Source organism: Rhea pennata, chromosome 16 (assembly GCF_028389875.1).
Source record: "Rhea pennata isolate bPtePen1 chromosome 16, bPtePen1.pri, whole genome shotgun sequence".
Taxonomy (NCBI): Eukaryota; Metazoa; Chordata; class Aves; order Rheiformes; family Rheidae; genus Rhea; species Rhea pennata.
Window position 1 is genome coordinate 13,055,124 of NC_084678.1, and position 16,223 is coordinate 13,071,346.

At 42.3% G+C, this 16,223-nt stretch overlaps 1 protein-coding gene across 1 annotated transcript in view; it reads left to right on the plus strand.

Annotated features, from left to right (window-relative positions):
• The first annotated feature begins 468 nt into the window (after positions 1-468).
• The window catches only part of GNAS (GNAS complex locus), a 166,754-nt gene continuing 150,999 nt past the window's right edge, over positions 469-16,223 (plus strand). Inside the window, exon 1 of the mRNA XM_062589525.1 lies at positions 469-715. Within this exon, the coding sequence (XP_062445509.1) occupies positions 484-715 (232 nt within the window). The 5' untranslated portion in view covers positions 469-483. The remainder of the gene's footprint in view (positions 716-16,223) is intronic.

Genomic DNA, 16,223 nt, shown 5'->3' on the forward strand with positions numbered 1-16,223 from the left:
AGCTTGGTCATCACCCTCTCTGCCGCATGCCAGCGCGCGGAGAGCATCCAAGAAGCCGCTCGCGAGTCGGAGCGCTCCCGGCCGGAAGCGAGCAAGGTGCGGCGCCGGGAGCAGGAGGCGGCGCGGCTCGGCGCGGCTCGGCGCGGCTCGGCGCGGCTCGGCGCGGGGCTCCGCCGGCGGCGGCGGCCTCGCCGCGGGGAAGCGCCTCCGCTTTCCAAAGAATACGGTAAACATGTCCGCGTCACGTGTGGCCGTCCCGCCGCCGCCGCCGCCGCCGCCGGCCGGCGCGGTGCGGAGCGGGCGGGGGAGCGGGGCGGGGACAACGTGCTCCGCAGCCCCGGCGAAGCGGGGCCGCTTTAAGAGGCGGCCGGGCGGCGCCGCCGCCTCGCCCTGCCCGGCGCGGCCCGCGGGAGAGCATGTCCGCGGCGCCCTAGGGAGGGCGGGCCGGCAGCTCCCGCGTGCGGCAGCGCCCCGCGCCGCGCCATGGGGCTGTGCTACAGCCTGCGCTCCCGGCTGGCCGCCGCGCGCCCCGCCGTGCCCTACGGCGGCCGCGGCGAGGCGGACGCGGAGCACGGCGACCCGCAGGTGCGGCACCGGCTGCGGCAGGACCTGCTGGCCAAGGAGCGGGCGGACAAGAAGCGGAGCAAGAGCATCGACAAGACGCTGAAGGCGGAGAAGCGGGAGTACAAGCAGACGCACAGGCTGCTCCTGCTCGGTGAGCGAGCGAGCGGGGCGGGCGGCGGCGGCGGGGCGGGCGCGCGCGGCGCCTCAGCGCCTCGACGCCTGCCGCGCTGAGGCGAGGCGAGGCGGCGCGGCCGTTGGGAGCCGTTGGGGAGCCGTTGGGAGCGGCGGCGCGCGCCCCCTGCGGCTCGTCCCTGCGGCCGCGGGTCGGAGCAGGTTGGCGCGTAGCCGCGGGCTGTGGGACCCGGCGTTCGTCGGTGCTGCTGGGCGCGGGCTTTGAGCTGTCCAGAGCGGAGTAACCACCCCGGCGCCTGCTTGCCTGGTCCCCGCACAGGTGCCTTGCACCCCCGCTGCTGGCTGTTAACGTAAAACCACCCATGGCGCTTATAGGAAGAAGTTTGGTTAAGGTGGTGCAAGTTTTCTTTACATGGAAAGCTTTTTTTTGCTTGTTTGTTTGGTTTTTGTTTTTTTGCGCTATAGTCTTCTTTACCCCTCAAAGATCTGAGAAGTTTTAGCTTCAGATGCTTGGCCTTGTTGAACTTACTGTTGCTTTGCACGCCCATGCGTGAGCACCTGCTTGCTGTATCGCAGCTTGTCTCTCGCCCCAGGCTGCGGAGGGTCCCTGAGCGTGATGTTGCTCTGCACTGGGATGCTAGGCTTCCTCGTGGGGCTGAAGGAGGTGGGAAGCCCTGCAGAAAGGCAGCTTCTGTGCATCTGCTTATGCATTATAGGGTATGGGATGCCTGTGTGTGTTATGTGACCTCCAACACATGTGGTCATAGAAAGTCATAGACTGGCCTTCAGGTAAGTCATGGGGTTTGGAAACACTTCCACACCCTCCCTCCAGCATGCTTCTTTATCAGATGGAGTAAAGATTCCTGCACACACCTGGGCTGATGCGCTCTTAAGTCTCATGGAATGATGGGGAATATCTTCAAGTATTTATGAATGACTTTGGAGCCTCTTACCAGTTGAAACATCCATGGCACCACACATGATAAATGGCAAGATTTGGACTTAACCTTTTTGGTAAACATTCTTGTAGTCTGTAATTAAGGAGTTGAAATCTTAAGGAGCTTTAGGAGGAAAAAAAAGATACCTAAAATACCTAAGTCTTCAAGGGCTAAAGTAAGAAGTCTTTATTCTAGAAGCAGATTCTCTTTTGATGTGGAGGTAGCTATGCTGGTATAAGAGCATTCATGAAGCTGTGCTTTGTTCTTCTTAGGAAGAGGGGTGAAGTTTATGTTGCTGTAGTTACATTGATAACAAATCACACCTCTAACCAGCATGGCTTTCCTTTCAAGCACAGGCTAAGTTTTAAGTATTTTTACATTTTAAGTATTTTACATTTTAACTTTTTAATGTATTTTGTACCCATTCTGTAGTAAATAAGTGCCTGAATAATGAGCTGTGAGAATTTATTATTTTTTTTTCTTCGTAGATTAAACAACTTTCAAAAAAGGAGGAGGGGCCTAATTTTGATCTTAATCTGCAAGCCCTTAGTTATTTCCTAAGGGCTACTTGGTAACTTTCCATATTTGCAATATGAAACATTTCAGTTGTCTGGTTTTTTTTTAATATTGTTTTTAACAAATGTACCACAGAGGAGGTTTTTTTGCATAAATGACATTTAACATTGAGTGAGTTAAACAGTATGTCTTAGTAGTTAAAAATTATCTGTGGTGAAGCCAACGGAGAGTATTCTCTATCAAAGTACTGATTTATAAATCTGATGGATATGAGTCAGTGTTATGCTGGCAGTGGTTTATTATATTTCAGCCTGGACTTGAATAGCAGGAAGTCGCTCTTTGGCCCTCCTGTAAATCTTGGGATACCTAGGAGACCCATTTCCCTACTTCTTATATGGACAGACAGTTTTCCAGTTAGCTTCCTCTGCTTGTTGCTTCTTTCCTGTATCCCACTTTTACTGTTACTGTGTGAATTTCCGTCTCTAAACTGGAACAAGAAACTTAGGTGTGTTTGATTGTATTTATACATTTGCAGGTATTACTACTATAGCTGAGTGGCCCTGTACAGAGATGTAGCTTAAATACTTAGACATGACAAGCAAATTGTTCAAGACAGTAAAACTGTCCTACAAGTGAATGAAGGGCCAGAAGCATCCCTCTTGGATTTAAAGCGGCAACTGAGTCGTCTTTCAAAGAATGAATTTAGGATGGAAAAAGCACTAAAGAAGTACAGAGGTATGGATTCTGCCTTTGCCTGAAGCTATGGGCAAAAGCTTCAAGAGGTGTGCTCATGGTTTATTTGCTTGTGCTTTCAACTTTTATTTCTAGGCTGATCTGTTCTTGCAGGTACAAATCAGTGACTTAGAGCAGCAAAGGATGCTAAGTGCCAGCTCTTTCAGAGTCTTGGGATTTTAATGAAAAGAATCTTGGCAGTTTGGGTCTGGTCTGTCCCCATAGAATCACAGAGTGGTTGAGGTTGGAAGGGACCTCTGGAGATTATCTAGTCCAACTCCTGTGCTCAAGCAGAGTCACCTAGAGCATGTCGCTCAGGATCGTGTCCGGGTGAGTTTTGGCTATCTCCAGAGAAGGAGACTCCACAACCTCTCTGGGCAACCTGTTCCTCTCTGTGCTCTGTTACTCTCACAGTAAAGAAGTTTTTCACCACCATATTCAGGTGGAACTTCCTGTGTTTGTGCCCATTGCCTCTTGTCTTGTTGCTTTGCACCACTGAAAAGTCTGGCCCCATCCTCTTGCATCCCTCCCATGTTGTAATTTCTGTGGCAGGCTGTGTCCACAGGCCTTCAGCCTCTGTAACGATAGGGTAAATTCGCTGAAAATCTATCACAGACAGTGAGGATTGACACAATGTGCCTCTTCATAGCAGTGTGCATGGAAAAGAAACTCAAAAGCTATATTAGCTTTAAAATATGCTTGTGTTAGGCCACTACAAATATACTTAAAGCTGAGAAGCTGTGCAGCAAATTTGGACTTTTACTCCTCTCTGGGCTTTCATTATGTTCTGTACAACCAAGCACAAAAGTAGAGTGTGTATGTGTGTGTGTGCGTGCAGCTTGGGTTTGTAGTGTGTATAATATAACCTAGGGCTGTAAGCAGCAGTCTGTTCCTCCAAAGACTATAGTGCTGTTCCACATGCCTGCAATTTTAAGTTAGAAGGAAAGATTGCTTGCTTTTTAGAGTTCTGTTATGTACAGTTAACATGTAGTTACACAGTAGGTGTCTGTATGCCCTCTTGTTTGATTTAGGGTTTAACACCCTGCTGCTCTTTCATCACAGGTGTACAAAGTAAATTAGAATCGTAGAATCAGTAAGGTTGGAAGGGAGCTTTGGAGATCATCTAGTCCAACTGCTCTGCTCAAGCAGGGTCACCTAGAGCATGTTAGACAGGGTTGCATCCAGGCGGGCCTTGAAGATCTCCAGAGAAGGAGACTCCACAACCTCTCTGGGCAACCTGTAAATTCCTGACTTGTGAAATTTGTTCTTTATTTCAAATGGGCAAAGAGTCTACGCTTACTCTATTTTGAAGCCATAATCTGACTTTGTACTTGCCATAATAGTTTTTTTTTTCCTTTCACAAAAGGAAAATGCACAATTGAATGTAATCACGTTGGATTTTAATTAATACACTGCTTATGAAACTACTGAGTCACAACTTCCAGATTACAATCATTATTATATTAGTACCAAAGGGTTACTGCTACTATTATTGCTGTGTACTGCAGGGTGATTCTTTTTAAAACTATTATTATTTATTTCTTTAGCTCTCTGTCTTGAGAGCAATCCTGGTGCTAGTACTGAAAGTGTGTGCTTAAGGCAGAGAGAGGTTTTAAACATTGACATAGAACAATTCCATGTTGTATATGCTTTCTCACATAATAAACATAATATGGGGTCTTTTGCTATCTTTTCTTTTTAGACTTTGAGGTATCATTCAAATTAAAGTGTATTTGTTCCCATATGACATTTATAATAAGAAAAAAGAATTTCAGTCCTATTTAAGGAGTTTCAAGGCATTTCTTCAAAAGTCAGTTTAATACAATTCCACTAAAAGCTTCCATTTTGTGAGTTAGTATTTTTGAACAAAAGCATTCTATCAAACTGTTGTCAAGCTCTTTTGATGTACGTGTTGGTTTACCATGGCTTACTTTCTATAACCTGATCTACTGTAAGAGAATGAACCTGATGTAGGTCTTCTTTAGGCACCTTTACCAATCCCTGCATATTTTAAAGTTGCTCAGATCTACTCTCTGAGGCTGAACCCCTATAAAAAGTACTTGTAGCTTATTCTCATACAGAAAATGGAACTTGGATACCAGTGTAGATACATACAGTTGTCATCCCAAGTACTTAATATATGTATTTACAGAAAAAATATACACATTATATAAATAAATTGATGCTGATTAATATTCAGAATGGCCATTAATTAAAGTTTTTTTTTTTTAAGTGCATCTAATGGAAACATTTATATTTGTGAAAACATTCCCTAAAAAAACTAGGCAATATCAGCATGAAGACTGTTTAACTACAGTCACTCTTTCTATGTGTGTTCTGGATGGTAAGCCTCAAGATACTATATAATTAAAGACCATCTTGTGTGGTTTACATTGTATTTTTTTCCACGGGGCTTCTATTTCATTCAGTGCACAAGATGGATGTTGTCCAGTGAATGAGTGACTATTCAATATTCTTATCCTCATCATACAATGCATCACCCCATGCCCTATTTAGGACACGCTATCTGTGTGCTGTACTGAATAAAGAACTGTTAAACTCCTCATGGGCTTTTCTGTAGTGCTGATCACTGTAGTTGCTGAATGTTCCTGAATATCAGTGAATATATCTTAACAGCACTGCTGTGAGGTGAGGTTCTCCCTCTTTTACAGATGCTGCAGAGGGAAACACTACCACAGAAAGACTAAGACTAGAATTGTCCAAAGTGATCACTACTCTAAAGTACCTGATTTTTGCTTAATGCTGATTTTCCTTCCCCCTCTTCCGCCCCTTCCCCTCCTTTCCCCCCCCCCCCCCCCCCCCCAGTACTCAGCCTTTTTATAGCACCTCATGTGCTTAAAGCATGGTCTGCAGCCATGTTTCTGAACACTCAGCACTTTTGTAAGTTGAGTTTTAGATGCCCTAAGCACAATCCAGGAAGCAAGAAGACAGATTAGTGCAACTATGGAAATTCAGCTTTGTCTAGTCTGCCAGAGTAGCTCTGCAACAGAAGGAAGGTGATCTTGTTATATAAGGTAGAATTCAGGTGTAAACCCCAAATCACCCTTTCTATTGCAATTCCCTACCTTGTTTGCTATGTACTTGCACTAAAGCAGTTTTTCTGTGACTACCCTGCTTCTCTCATGGGCTGGGAGGGGTAGGGGTGCAAGGGTGGGGGGCAAGGAAGCTGTGAGGAAGACACCTAGTTAAAAAGATAAGCATGTGCTTAAGAGATTGAAGAAATTCCATCTCATAGGAGAGAGCCTTTGTCCCTCTGGACAATAGTTTCATTCGCTTAACAGCTCTGATTTGTTTCTTGTTCTCAATGTATTGTATGCTAAAGGAGACATAAGCCCTAGCAAGAAGCATATGATCTGTATTGGAAGATTGTGTAAAAGACAGATGCACAAAAGAATGGATTAAAGCTGTAGAGGGAACCTTTATTCTGGCCTCTTGTAATTCCTGAGAACAGGATTTTTAAAACTTAACATCTTATACCATGTTTGTGTTTAATTTCCCTTTAATAAAAGCCGAATTGGGGGTAGGGAGAGAGAAATCTTGTATTTTATCCTATGGCATGCTTGTGATGCTAGCATCTTGTGACTGGCTTGTATCTTGTAGCAGGCTGCTGTGCTGAACAACCTGGCCTCCTGCATACTGAGCTAGTGGCTCACAGAGCAGCAGTACAGCGGTTGTTACCCAGATGGACTGTCATTAGTGGTGAAGGAGTTGCAACTTTTTCCAATAGGTTTCCTAGTAATTACTAGATACTACAAGAATACTGGCACATGGGAATCTTTGTGGTCTCTGTCTGCCCAGTACTTTCCACCGTAGACATGATGATCCTCCCATGGATAGCAAGAGGTGGGATGTTAATTATGGGTCTATCTTTACCATGAAGGGCCTCTGCAAGACAAGTTCTACTTGGTTCCCACCACTGTGGGAATACAGAATGAGCTCTATGACATGAAGTTTTGCCTGTTCAGTGAACAGATGTCTTCTGGATCTGGAGCATGTTCACTCTCAACAAAAATACCTGGAAAGCTTTGCAAACTGCCAGCTTTTAACAAGGCTTTATCCAATATATGCAAGTAATGCTAGCTCCAAGACTTTTGATACAACTGCATAGTGGTGAATGCTCACTGAACCTGAGAAAATAGTGCCTTGAGCACTTGCGCCTCAGGGCTTTAGATCACTTAGTGAAATGGTTTCTATGAGCTTTATAATGGGACAGGAGAAATGGAAAGGGGACAAGCAAGGTATACTAACATTCCTTGTCTTTTTCATGAGAACTGCTGACATTGACTTCTTTCTTGTACCAGCTTTGCATACCCAAAAAATCAGTAGTGTCAGGGGGACACGTGACATGGAAAACTTCAGCCAGCATGTTTAAAATTTGGCAAAGCTAGAGTTACTTTAAACAGGATCTGGCAGTGGAAAGTGTCAGGAAACCGACTGTAACACTGCTGTAAAAGTCTTGTGATGAAGGGCTGCTAACAGATCACACATTATATTGATGCTAGGATGATGCTTTCTGTATAGCGGTCCAGATTGCAAAATAATTCTGTTGCACCTACTGGCATCACAAAGAGTTTTCCCAGAGCAGAAGAGTTGGTTATATCTGAGCAAATGCTCAGCACATTCTTTTTGCTTGCTTTGGTATGTTTTTGCCTGAAAGAAGTTAAGGCTTACCCAGCAGACAAATTGACTGGAATCAGAAATGTGTTATAGGGCAGTGGAGTCCTGTAAAGTTTTCCTTTTGGGATGGGGAAGAGGAGAAAGGAAGAGAATTCTCTGGTGTGAATGGGTAGCCTGACTTGAAAGGAAGGCTGACTCAGTTTAAAAAACCAAAAAACAAACAAACGAACAACCCCTCCCCCCAAACAAACCTGTGGAAATCCCTATTTATAGCCTCCAGTTATAGTGAAGTTATCTGCAGACTACAGTATTGGTTAAATGGTGACGCTTAAGGCCTTGGTTATGCTGTCATATTTTTAACTATTGATTGGTATGGTGGGCTCTAAGTCTAGTTAGTTTAGGTGCAACAGGCCTGGCATGAGTTTATAATCCATGTGCTTGGTTGGCACCATCTGTTTTCACAGCAGACAAATATTCTTAATTGATCCTGTGCAACTAGTACCTCTTCTCTGCAGTAAAACATCCTAAATTGTGAACCATTTTTTGTGCCAGGGTTTCTCTAGACCAGGCAGTGTCATGGTTAGGAATATGGAATATCTAATGAAAAGCACCAGGGGAAAAAAAAATTAGAGAGGAGGACTGAACCTGGACTGTTGCCTCCTAAAAGAGAAAAATCTAGTACTCTGGAAATAAAACAAAGAGGAGCAGGAAAAGGACAGAAAGGAGACCAAGCACCTTAGTATTATTTATAATTCAAACTTTACACTATAATAAAGTACAAGCAGGTTTCTTTTGTCTGATTCATGAGGTACTTGTGAAATCTTTGGAACTCACTACAAAAATGTCATTCTAACTTTCCACAGTTTCTCAGAATTTATATTTAACATATGTATTAGAGCTGTGCTTGTGTTTTTGTACGCTGCACAACGGAGTTATCTTAGGCAGTTCAGGCTGATCTGGCAGGTGCCTGAAGGTGTAAAATATCTGGAGGAATAATTTCTTTTCTATCCTTACAATGGGCAAAAGCACTGCAGTTGGAGTTAAGGAGTAGCCTTCAGCAGTGACAACTCTGGTTTTCATGGCTAACTTCTACCCAGTTTCTTTTAATATTAAGACCCTTATTCTTGATACAGCTTCCTTGAGAAGGTGGGATTAGAAAGACTTAAAAGGGAAATGTGAAGTTTCCACATTGAATCCAAATAGATAGTACAACCACATGGTCATGCTTATTGTTCCTGCACAATTTTCCACCCTTACTCTCAACTTGCTCCAGAGTAGGATCTTACCAACACCACAAGTTTTTCAGGTGACCTTCTTATTCCTTGGAACCGCTCCTCAGTGGGTCATGTGAGATGACATAAAATAGACAAAATCATATTTATTGGGCAGGGATTTTCTGGGTGACTGAGACCTGCTTGATCCTAGCAACTGTTAAGAAAAAGATGTAAAGAAGTTAAGATTTGATTTATGTGAGCTACATACCTCTCCCTTTGGCTGTTCTGAAACTGCACAGTGTTCATGCAGGTTTGATTTCAGTCAGAGCCGGGCTTTCTGCAGCATCCTGGTGTCTGACTAGCTGTCCAAATAAAAAAACTAGGAGGCTTGTGTGTTTTAGCCTATTAGTCTGCCAGTAACACTTCGGAAGGTGGGAATGGTTAGTGTTGTGGCTAAAGATGTTCTCTGAAAGATACATTTAAGAATTCTAATGTATTTTCTGGACATGTTTGATCTGGGAGTCGGGCTGCCAAGATCTATAGAGGCCAACTGGTGCATTATTTGGTTATTGTAAGTCTTCTTGAGCACTGAAGATGCAAACTAATGCCACTCATAGATGTGAGTTTTCAATATTTAATCTTGAGTTTGGACAATGACTTTTTCATGGCGTGTTGATTTCAGCTTAACCAGGATTTAGCCTGTGAATTACAACATTGTCTGTAATTCTGCCTACAGCGCTGTTTGATTTGGCTTTTTTTTCTAGACTGTATCATAGTAGTTTATTGGCACATTTCTGTGCACATGCTGCATTCCCTGGTGACTCCATGCAATATCAGTGGTCAGAAAGCACATTTAGGAACACAATTCAACTCCTCCCACCCCCTTTCCCTCCCCAGATAAAATTGCTGAGGGACTGACTTTTACGGATGCTAGGCTTCAGTAACTACTGATGAAACTGATGGGAGTCTGTTTAGGCAGGCTCTTGAAATTTGCATTCAGCTACTTCCTTAAAACATATTTTGATCTGTATGTGTCTTCTATATAGGTCACCCACCCACCGACCAATCTCTGTGTGAGTTCCTACTTCCTAATAGTAGTCTCTCCTACTTTAAAACATTACACATCTGTCTTTGTACAATACTCCCTAAAAGTATGTGTTTTCATTTTTAACATTTGCACTTGAAGGGTTACTACTAAACAAACTGCCAATTCATATAAGTGATTTTGTGTTCTCCTTTTATGGCATTTCCTGCCACCTTCAGAGACTTCTGAAGAAATCATTAGATATTTTTTCCCTTTGAGGGAAAAGGGATTAAGCCCTTTGAGTGGACCTTATAAATAAGTAATCATTTGCTTAACATATTGTTCTGCAGGGTCAGACCTTAGATCGGGTTAGTTAGGTACTGGCATATCCGTCCTGACTGCCACATTTGAAACTAAATGGTGGGCTTCATGGTATTTGCATGAGCTAAAATTATCAGTGTCTCTGACGATACTTTAGCTTCTACCCTTCACTTTTACACAGGCTGCTAGCCAATGATCCTAGCTTGATCTATAGAGTGTCAGAAGGAACGAGTTGAGAGTCATCTCAACAGAAATACGAATAGTTTCTTTGTGTCCCTTTAAGGCACACTATTGATACTCACACATCTCTACAAGGTGCATTGACATTCATTGAAGAAAAATCATGAAGTGCAAAGATGCTTCTATTTATGTACAGTTCTTCCTTGCCTCCCTTCAATTTCAGTTTGTAATTGATCGCAAATATGCATGATTTAATTGAACTTTCTTCTAATTGCTCTAACATAAGAAAAAAAGACTAGAATAAGAGGCTTGTCAATTCTCTGATGTGAGGACAATTTCAGATTCTTGTTAGCAGAAAATTCAGTTATAGCAGGCATATAAATCCATATTTTTATTTATTTATTTTAGATATTTAGGCCTGAAGGACATGTCTCAAGAAGAGAATTTGAACTCTGACTTATTCTCATTGTTCCCCTGGTCAGTGAAATGCAAGAAATGAGCCAGTGTATGCTTTATAACTAGCACAAATTAAGTTTTTCACTTCTTTGCAGAGGGAACATATTACAGGAAAATCCACAGTATCTTTGTCTGAGCAGCATTTTATAAGATGTGCATGTTCACTAAAGAAAATGCTGATGAGTATTCCCTGCATTGAGGAACAGTAGGGTGGGTGGGGGAGCAGAGGATGTTAAACATAGAAAATTGCTACCATTTATTTTGCTAAGTGGAGGAAGTGGATGCTGAAGAGGAGGGACAGATTCCTAATAAAGAGCAGTGCACAGCCTTATTCTGTTTAGTTGCTTCTCCTATCTCTGCTGCAGTTTGTTGGAAGAGGGGGAAAATGCTGAATTTCCTGAGAGAATCCAATTAAATTTTTTATTTCAAGTTGGAGGAAGAGTTTGGAAGGTTTTCCTCCCACTGATGGACTATTCCTTCCCCTCTCCTCCATTGAAAGGTCAATTAAACATACTCATGATGAAGGGTTGGCATGTAAGAATCATAGAAAACACAACAAATGCCAGCCAAACAATTAAACCTGGTGCCTCCATTCGGCTGGTATGTACCCCAAGGCTGAGCTTAGCACTAGGTGCTCAGTCTGTTCAGCACTATTTTCAGGAACCAAGTCTGCAAGCTTCCACCCAAGCACGGCTTCATACAAGTTTGTTTGTATAGCAATGCTGTCTCAACTTAATGACTTTGACCGCAAGGAAGTATATCGGGTTCAATGGAAAAACAAATGAATAGAGAACCCAACCCTTCACTCGGCCCACGTGTGAATGACCTGCTCAGGGATGGTATTTATCACAATTCTGGTGGGAAGGAACTGTGGGAATTATAAAAAATACCAACTGCAACAGTTCCCCAGTGAACTGAAGGTGATTTATTTGTAAAGTGGAACTCTGCCAGCATGACTGGAAAAATATTTTTGTGTGAATTTTCGTGGAAGATACTTTCGTTTTAAAGCACGATTTCAGATGTGACTAGAGCCCTGACCATAGAGCTTTATGGGCTCTCTTATATTCATTCCCTCTTACCATGAGCTGGCCTTCATGGAAATCTGTTCCCAACTCTACTACATCTACTACACTAGGAACAGTTCTCAGATCTGTGCCTACAACAGTTTTCCTCAGCATGAAGTTATGGAAACACTAATCAAAAATGTATTGCTTTTAAAAATCAAATGCTTGTGTTCTGGGAGCATTCATTTGATCTTGAAAATCACTATCTTGTTCAAGTGCTACTGTTGACCACTGAAAAATAGGTTGCATTAGCGAAGGAGCTTGAAAGATTCAGTGTTCTTGTGTTGTTCCCTTTGACCATTCAGCACTTGTTACAGAGTAGTCAGTGCAGCCAGGAAGATGAGCCTAAGCTGTAAATTGTTCCTGTCATGTTGCAGAAAGTGGTTTCCATGCCAGCCTCCAAGCTCTTAGAGGGAGAGAGAAGTTTTGACTAATACATGATGGGTTTCCAAATCCTGGAGGGGGCATGGCTGTTGTGTTAACGTTTGAACTGAGGAAGACCCAATAGCAGATAACTCCTGGCAGGCCTGCAGCAGGATCACAATGTGTGCGTGTGTTGTCGCTCTTTTTTGCTGTAGCTGCACTGTCATTGGGCTTAGGCTGTGTGTCCTGGCAGCGTGCAGCAGTTAGCAGCAGCCGGAGACTAATGGTCACAGATAGGTAGTCCCCCTGAGCTCTGTCTACACACTACCCAACAGATGGCACAGATCCTTCCAGGGTGCCTGTACTGTTACCTGGGGTCAGAGTAATTTTTTCCATCTTTAAATTTTCTGCATGCAAACAGCTAGAGAGGAAAATACTTATTTTTTTTTCAGGTGTTTTAAATTTCCCTAATATACTGGGACAACTCTGATCATGGTCTTGCTACTGATGATATACTTTTGATATGCCAAAGTGCAGAAACGTAAGGCTATGGAAAGTTCTTTATACAGCAGAAAGGAGGAAGAATAAAAATTAAAAACACTTGAATACAGGTATCAGAAAGATACTACCACATGAGCACATGTGTGTGCTGCTTCTGAAATCTGAAATATGGCAGTGAGCTTTGCAGGTAACTGCATGTAAATATATATGTAAAAATCTTGCCTTATCGGTGTTTATGTCATTGCTGTTCTTAATGAAACATTTCCTTGTTCTTACGTTTTAAAGAAATGGAAAGTGAATCTATATCCTATCTCATATTATGTTTACTCTTCTATCTTCTTACGTTGTTTACTTCATCTGTGAAATGAAACATTTTTTTTTTAAAGGAAGTCTGTGTATATCATTTGATCAGTTTACTCTTAACACTTTCTATTCCAATTTTGAGACATTTTGGCCGTAGCTAGTGATTAAAAGTGTGTGATATTTCATTATATGCATATGTTGTGTATATGTGTGTATATACACACTGTATGTACATGCACTATACATACGTTGTAACATTCTCGTTGCAAATGATCAAATGATCCTTACTGCTTTTCTCATTTGCTGCCGTGGACCGTTTAGCAGAAGTTTTAACAGTGAGAACAGAATTTAAAGATCTTTTTTTCTTCACAGAATTCTTAATTCTTCTGAATTAGTTTAAGAAATGACAGCATTAGAGATGTGTGTGCATTCTGTTCAATGTAGCACAATTATTCTTTCAGGGGAATTTTGCTAAAACTGAGATGAAGAGTTAAGTGCTCTGCTTTCCAGAGGTGGTAGCTGACTTGATGCAGCTCCTTCGGGTCAGTCCTACATTGTAAGTCTAGGCTCCAGCTCTGCTGTTTCTAAGAAAGTTGTAAAGCTTCACATCACAGAGTAGTAGGCATGTGTTTGTGGTGAGCCCTGCTCTGCTTTCTCATCATTGCAAATTAAAATAACTTCAGAACTACTTCTTTACTGTTACTGTAAGTATCCTCTCTATTTTTGTCAAGACAAAAATAGCAGAGTATCTCAGGGATCAGGCTGTCTTCCAGGATCCTCCCTGTTGACATCCTCTGTTTAGGATGAACTGGCAGGGTGCTGCTCAGAGGACTACCCCCTCATTTACAGATGCTTTGTGTGGCGAAAGGGGTTGTGAGGCAGGGCAACAACTAGACTGGCGGGTGTTAGCTGAGGAAGTGAGGAGTAGCTATAGCTTTAATTTCAGTGGAAAGGCTTCAGCTGCATTGGTTTGTAACCTAGTTGCTTGTACTAAATCTGCCTGCTTGGTATCCATTCAGTAAGTACAGTTTTCTTCTCTGAGGAAAACATGGAGCAGAAAGATAAACAGGAGGTTGTCACTATGCTGAGCTTTTAATATTGCTTTGCACTGTGGGAGACAAGTCACACGCATCAAAGCAAGACAAACACTTTTTCAGTCCTTTCTTGACTCTCTCATTTTGCTTATTTTGCTTAATTTGACAGGGACGCTAACAACTGTGCATTCCCATTGTTTACTTTCTTTGAGTTTATGAACTCTGCTGTCGCCTTGGTGGAGATGACAAACCGTTCCAAGTCCATGTGGCATGTAGCACAAAGAGCCTGTACTGGAAGCCAGCAGCTGTCTTACCTGTTTGTCCCCAAGGTATTACGGAACATGACTGCCCTATGGCAGCTCCCTTGAAGCTGCACTGTCCCCTGAGGGTGACTAGAACAGCGGAGTCTTGCTGTGCCTGTTCAACAGCGCAGGCTAGGAAAAAGCCTGCTGTAGAAATGACAAAAAGCACATTAAAGAGTTTGTCCTCTTTCTCAGTGAGACTCTCCTCCTACATCACACCACAACCTCTTCCCCTCCCCACCCCCAACCCCACCAAAAAAAATTTTTAGTTTGTGGGCTGTATTTGTTTGCGTTTGCATTTTTCTTGGTTGCTTATGTTACAGATATCAGTTCTCAGGATCCTGGGTTAGTTGGGATGTTCCTTGGAGTGCTGGGGGATTTGTGGGACTTGGACTTTGCAAGAGAAGGAAACAAAGCCACCAAGGAAGAAGGGTATGCAATTGTGATCTGAAAATCTACGTTCAGATTTTGGTTTTTTATTTTTATAAATAAATACCAGTTTAAACTCTCTGTATGGAAAAAAAAAAATACTGCATAAAATACTCTCTTAATGCTTTTCCTTGCCTTTTCTCCATGCAGGCAATTCGTGATTTGGTAGACCTGATTTTTCCCTGGTGACTGGAAAACATAAAGCAAATATATTTCAGACTCTAAATGCTGAAAGGTCTTTTCTTTTTCAAATCTGATTCCTTAATGCTACTCATACACCTCATTTCTCTCATTTCTTTCAGCTTCTGTAAAGTTTGGGTCATTTATCTGTTGCATGTTTTTAGATAGTGAATGCTGCAGGATTTGATTTGTAGATATTTCAGAAGAGTATTTATTTGTTCTTAAAAACAAATGTTCACAAGGAGACACTTTCTAGTCTGTTTCCTTAAAACAAAATCTGCAATACTGTGTGCCACTATTGGAGAGTAAGAAGCAATTTGCAAAGGCCTGTTTCGTTAGTAGGTAGGTGGAATCAGTGGAATTTTTCTTCAGCTTTTGACTCAAAGTAAGAGTTTCAGTCTTGCAATCTGAAAAGCAGTTCCAGTGATTTTAATGGTATTACTCATGTAAGTAAGGGCACAGTCAGCCACCCCTTTTCTGAGCTAGCTGGAACAGTTTGAGTAAGGGCTCTCATCTGTGCATTGCCATCCCTCAGACAGGGGTGGTGGCACTTCATCGCCTGCCAAGGCATAGCGATAGAGTATGAAATCATTCTTAATCCACCTCAGTAGCAAATCAGCCAGTTTAGCCTAAGTAGCACTGACCTGGCCCAAATTGTAGTTTTACTGTATAGGAGAGTTTAATAAAATATTGCTTCAAACTTTTCCTGCTGTCTAATAATTCTGGTTTGGAAGATTTGAGAGTCTGTTGCTTCTAGTAGAGGTTTAAGCAAAAACTAAATATTGCAAAGAGATATTTCTGATTTAGGCTTATTTTGGGAGGGGTATGAGGAAAGGCCTAATAAGTTATGCACTTGACCGCATGTAGTTAAAAATATTATTTGGAATATAAACTTCCTTGTCTGAAGACAAGCTTTATGCACTAAGTCAAACAGCACAAAAAGCAGTTCTCTCCTGGCCTCCATAAGTATACCTTAATGCTGCTGAATCCTGGAAATTATGCAGGGCATGCTTTTTAAATGTTGATTTTGACTTCTTGCCTGGGACCAAGTGTAAAGTCTTTCCAAGGAAATACTTAGAAGACTTGCATTGGAACCAGAAAGCTGCTGCCAAACCTTAGTTTTAGAAAGGGAGTAGGGGGCAATCTGGACTTTTAAAAACTTCCAGTTGTTTGTAATTAAATCTACTTCTTCTGAGCACAATAAACATACTTAGAAAAATATCATTTTACATAATACTTACGTGGTTTACTGCTGCTCTTCAGCTGCTAAAAATCAAGCAAAATGGCTTCTATTTTAGTCTGAAAGGTTACTGGAAGTTGGGAATCCAGGAA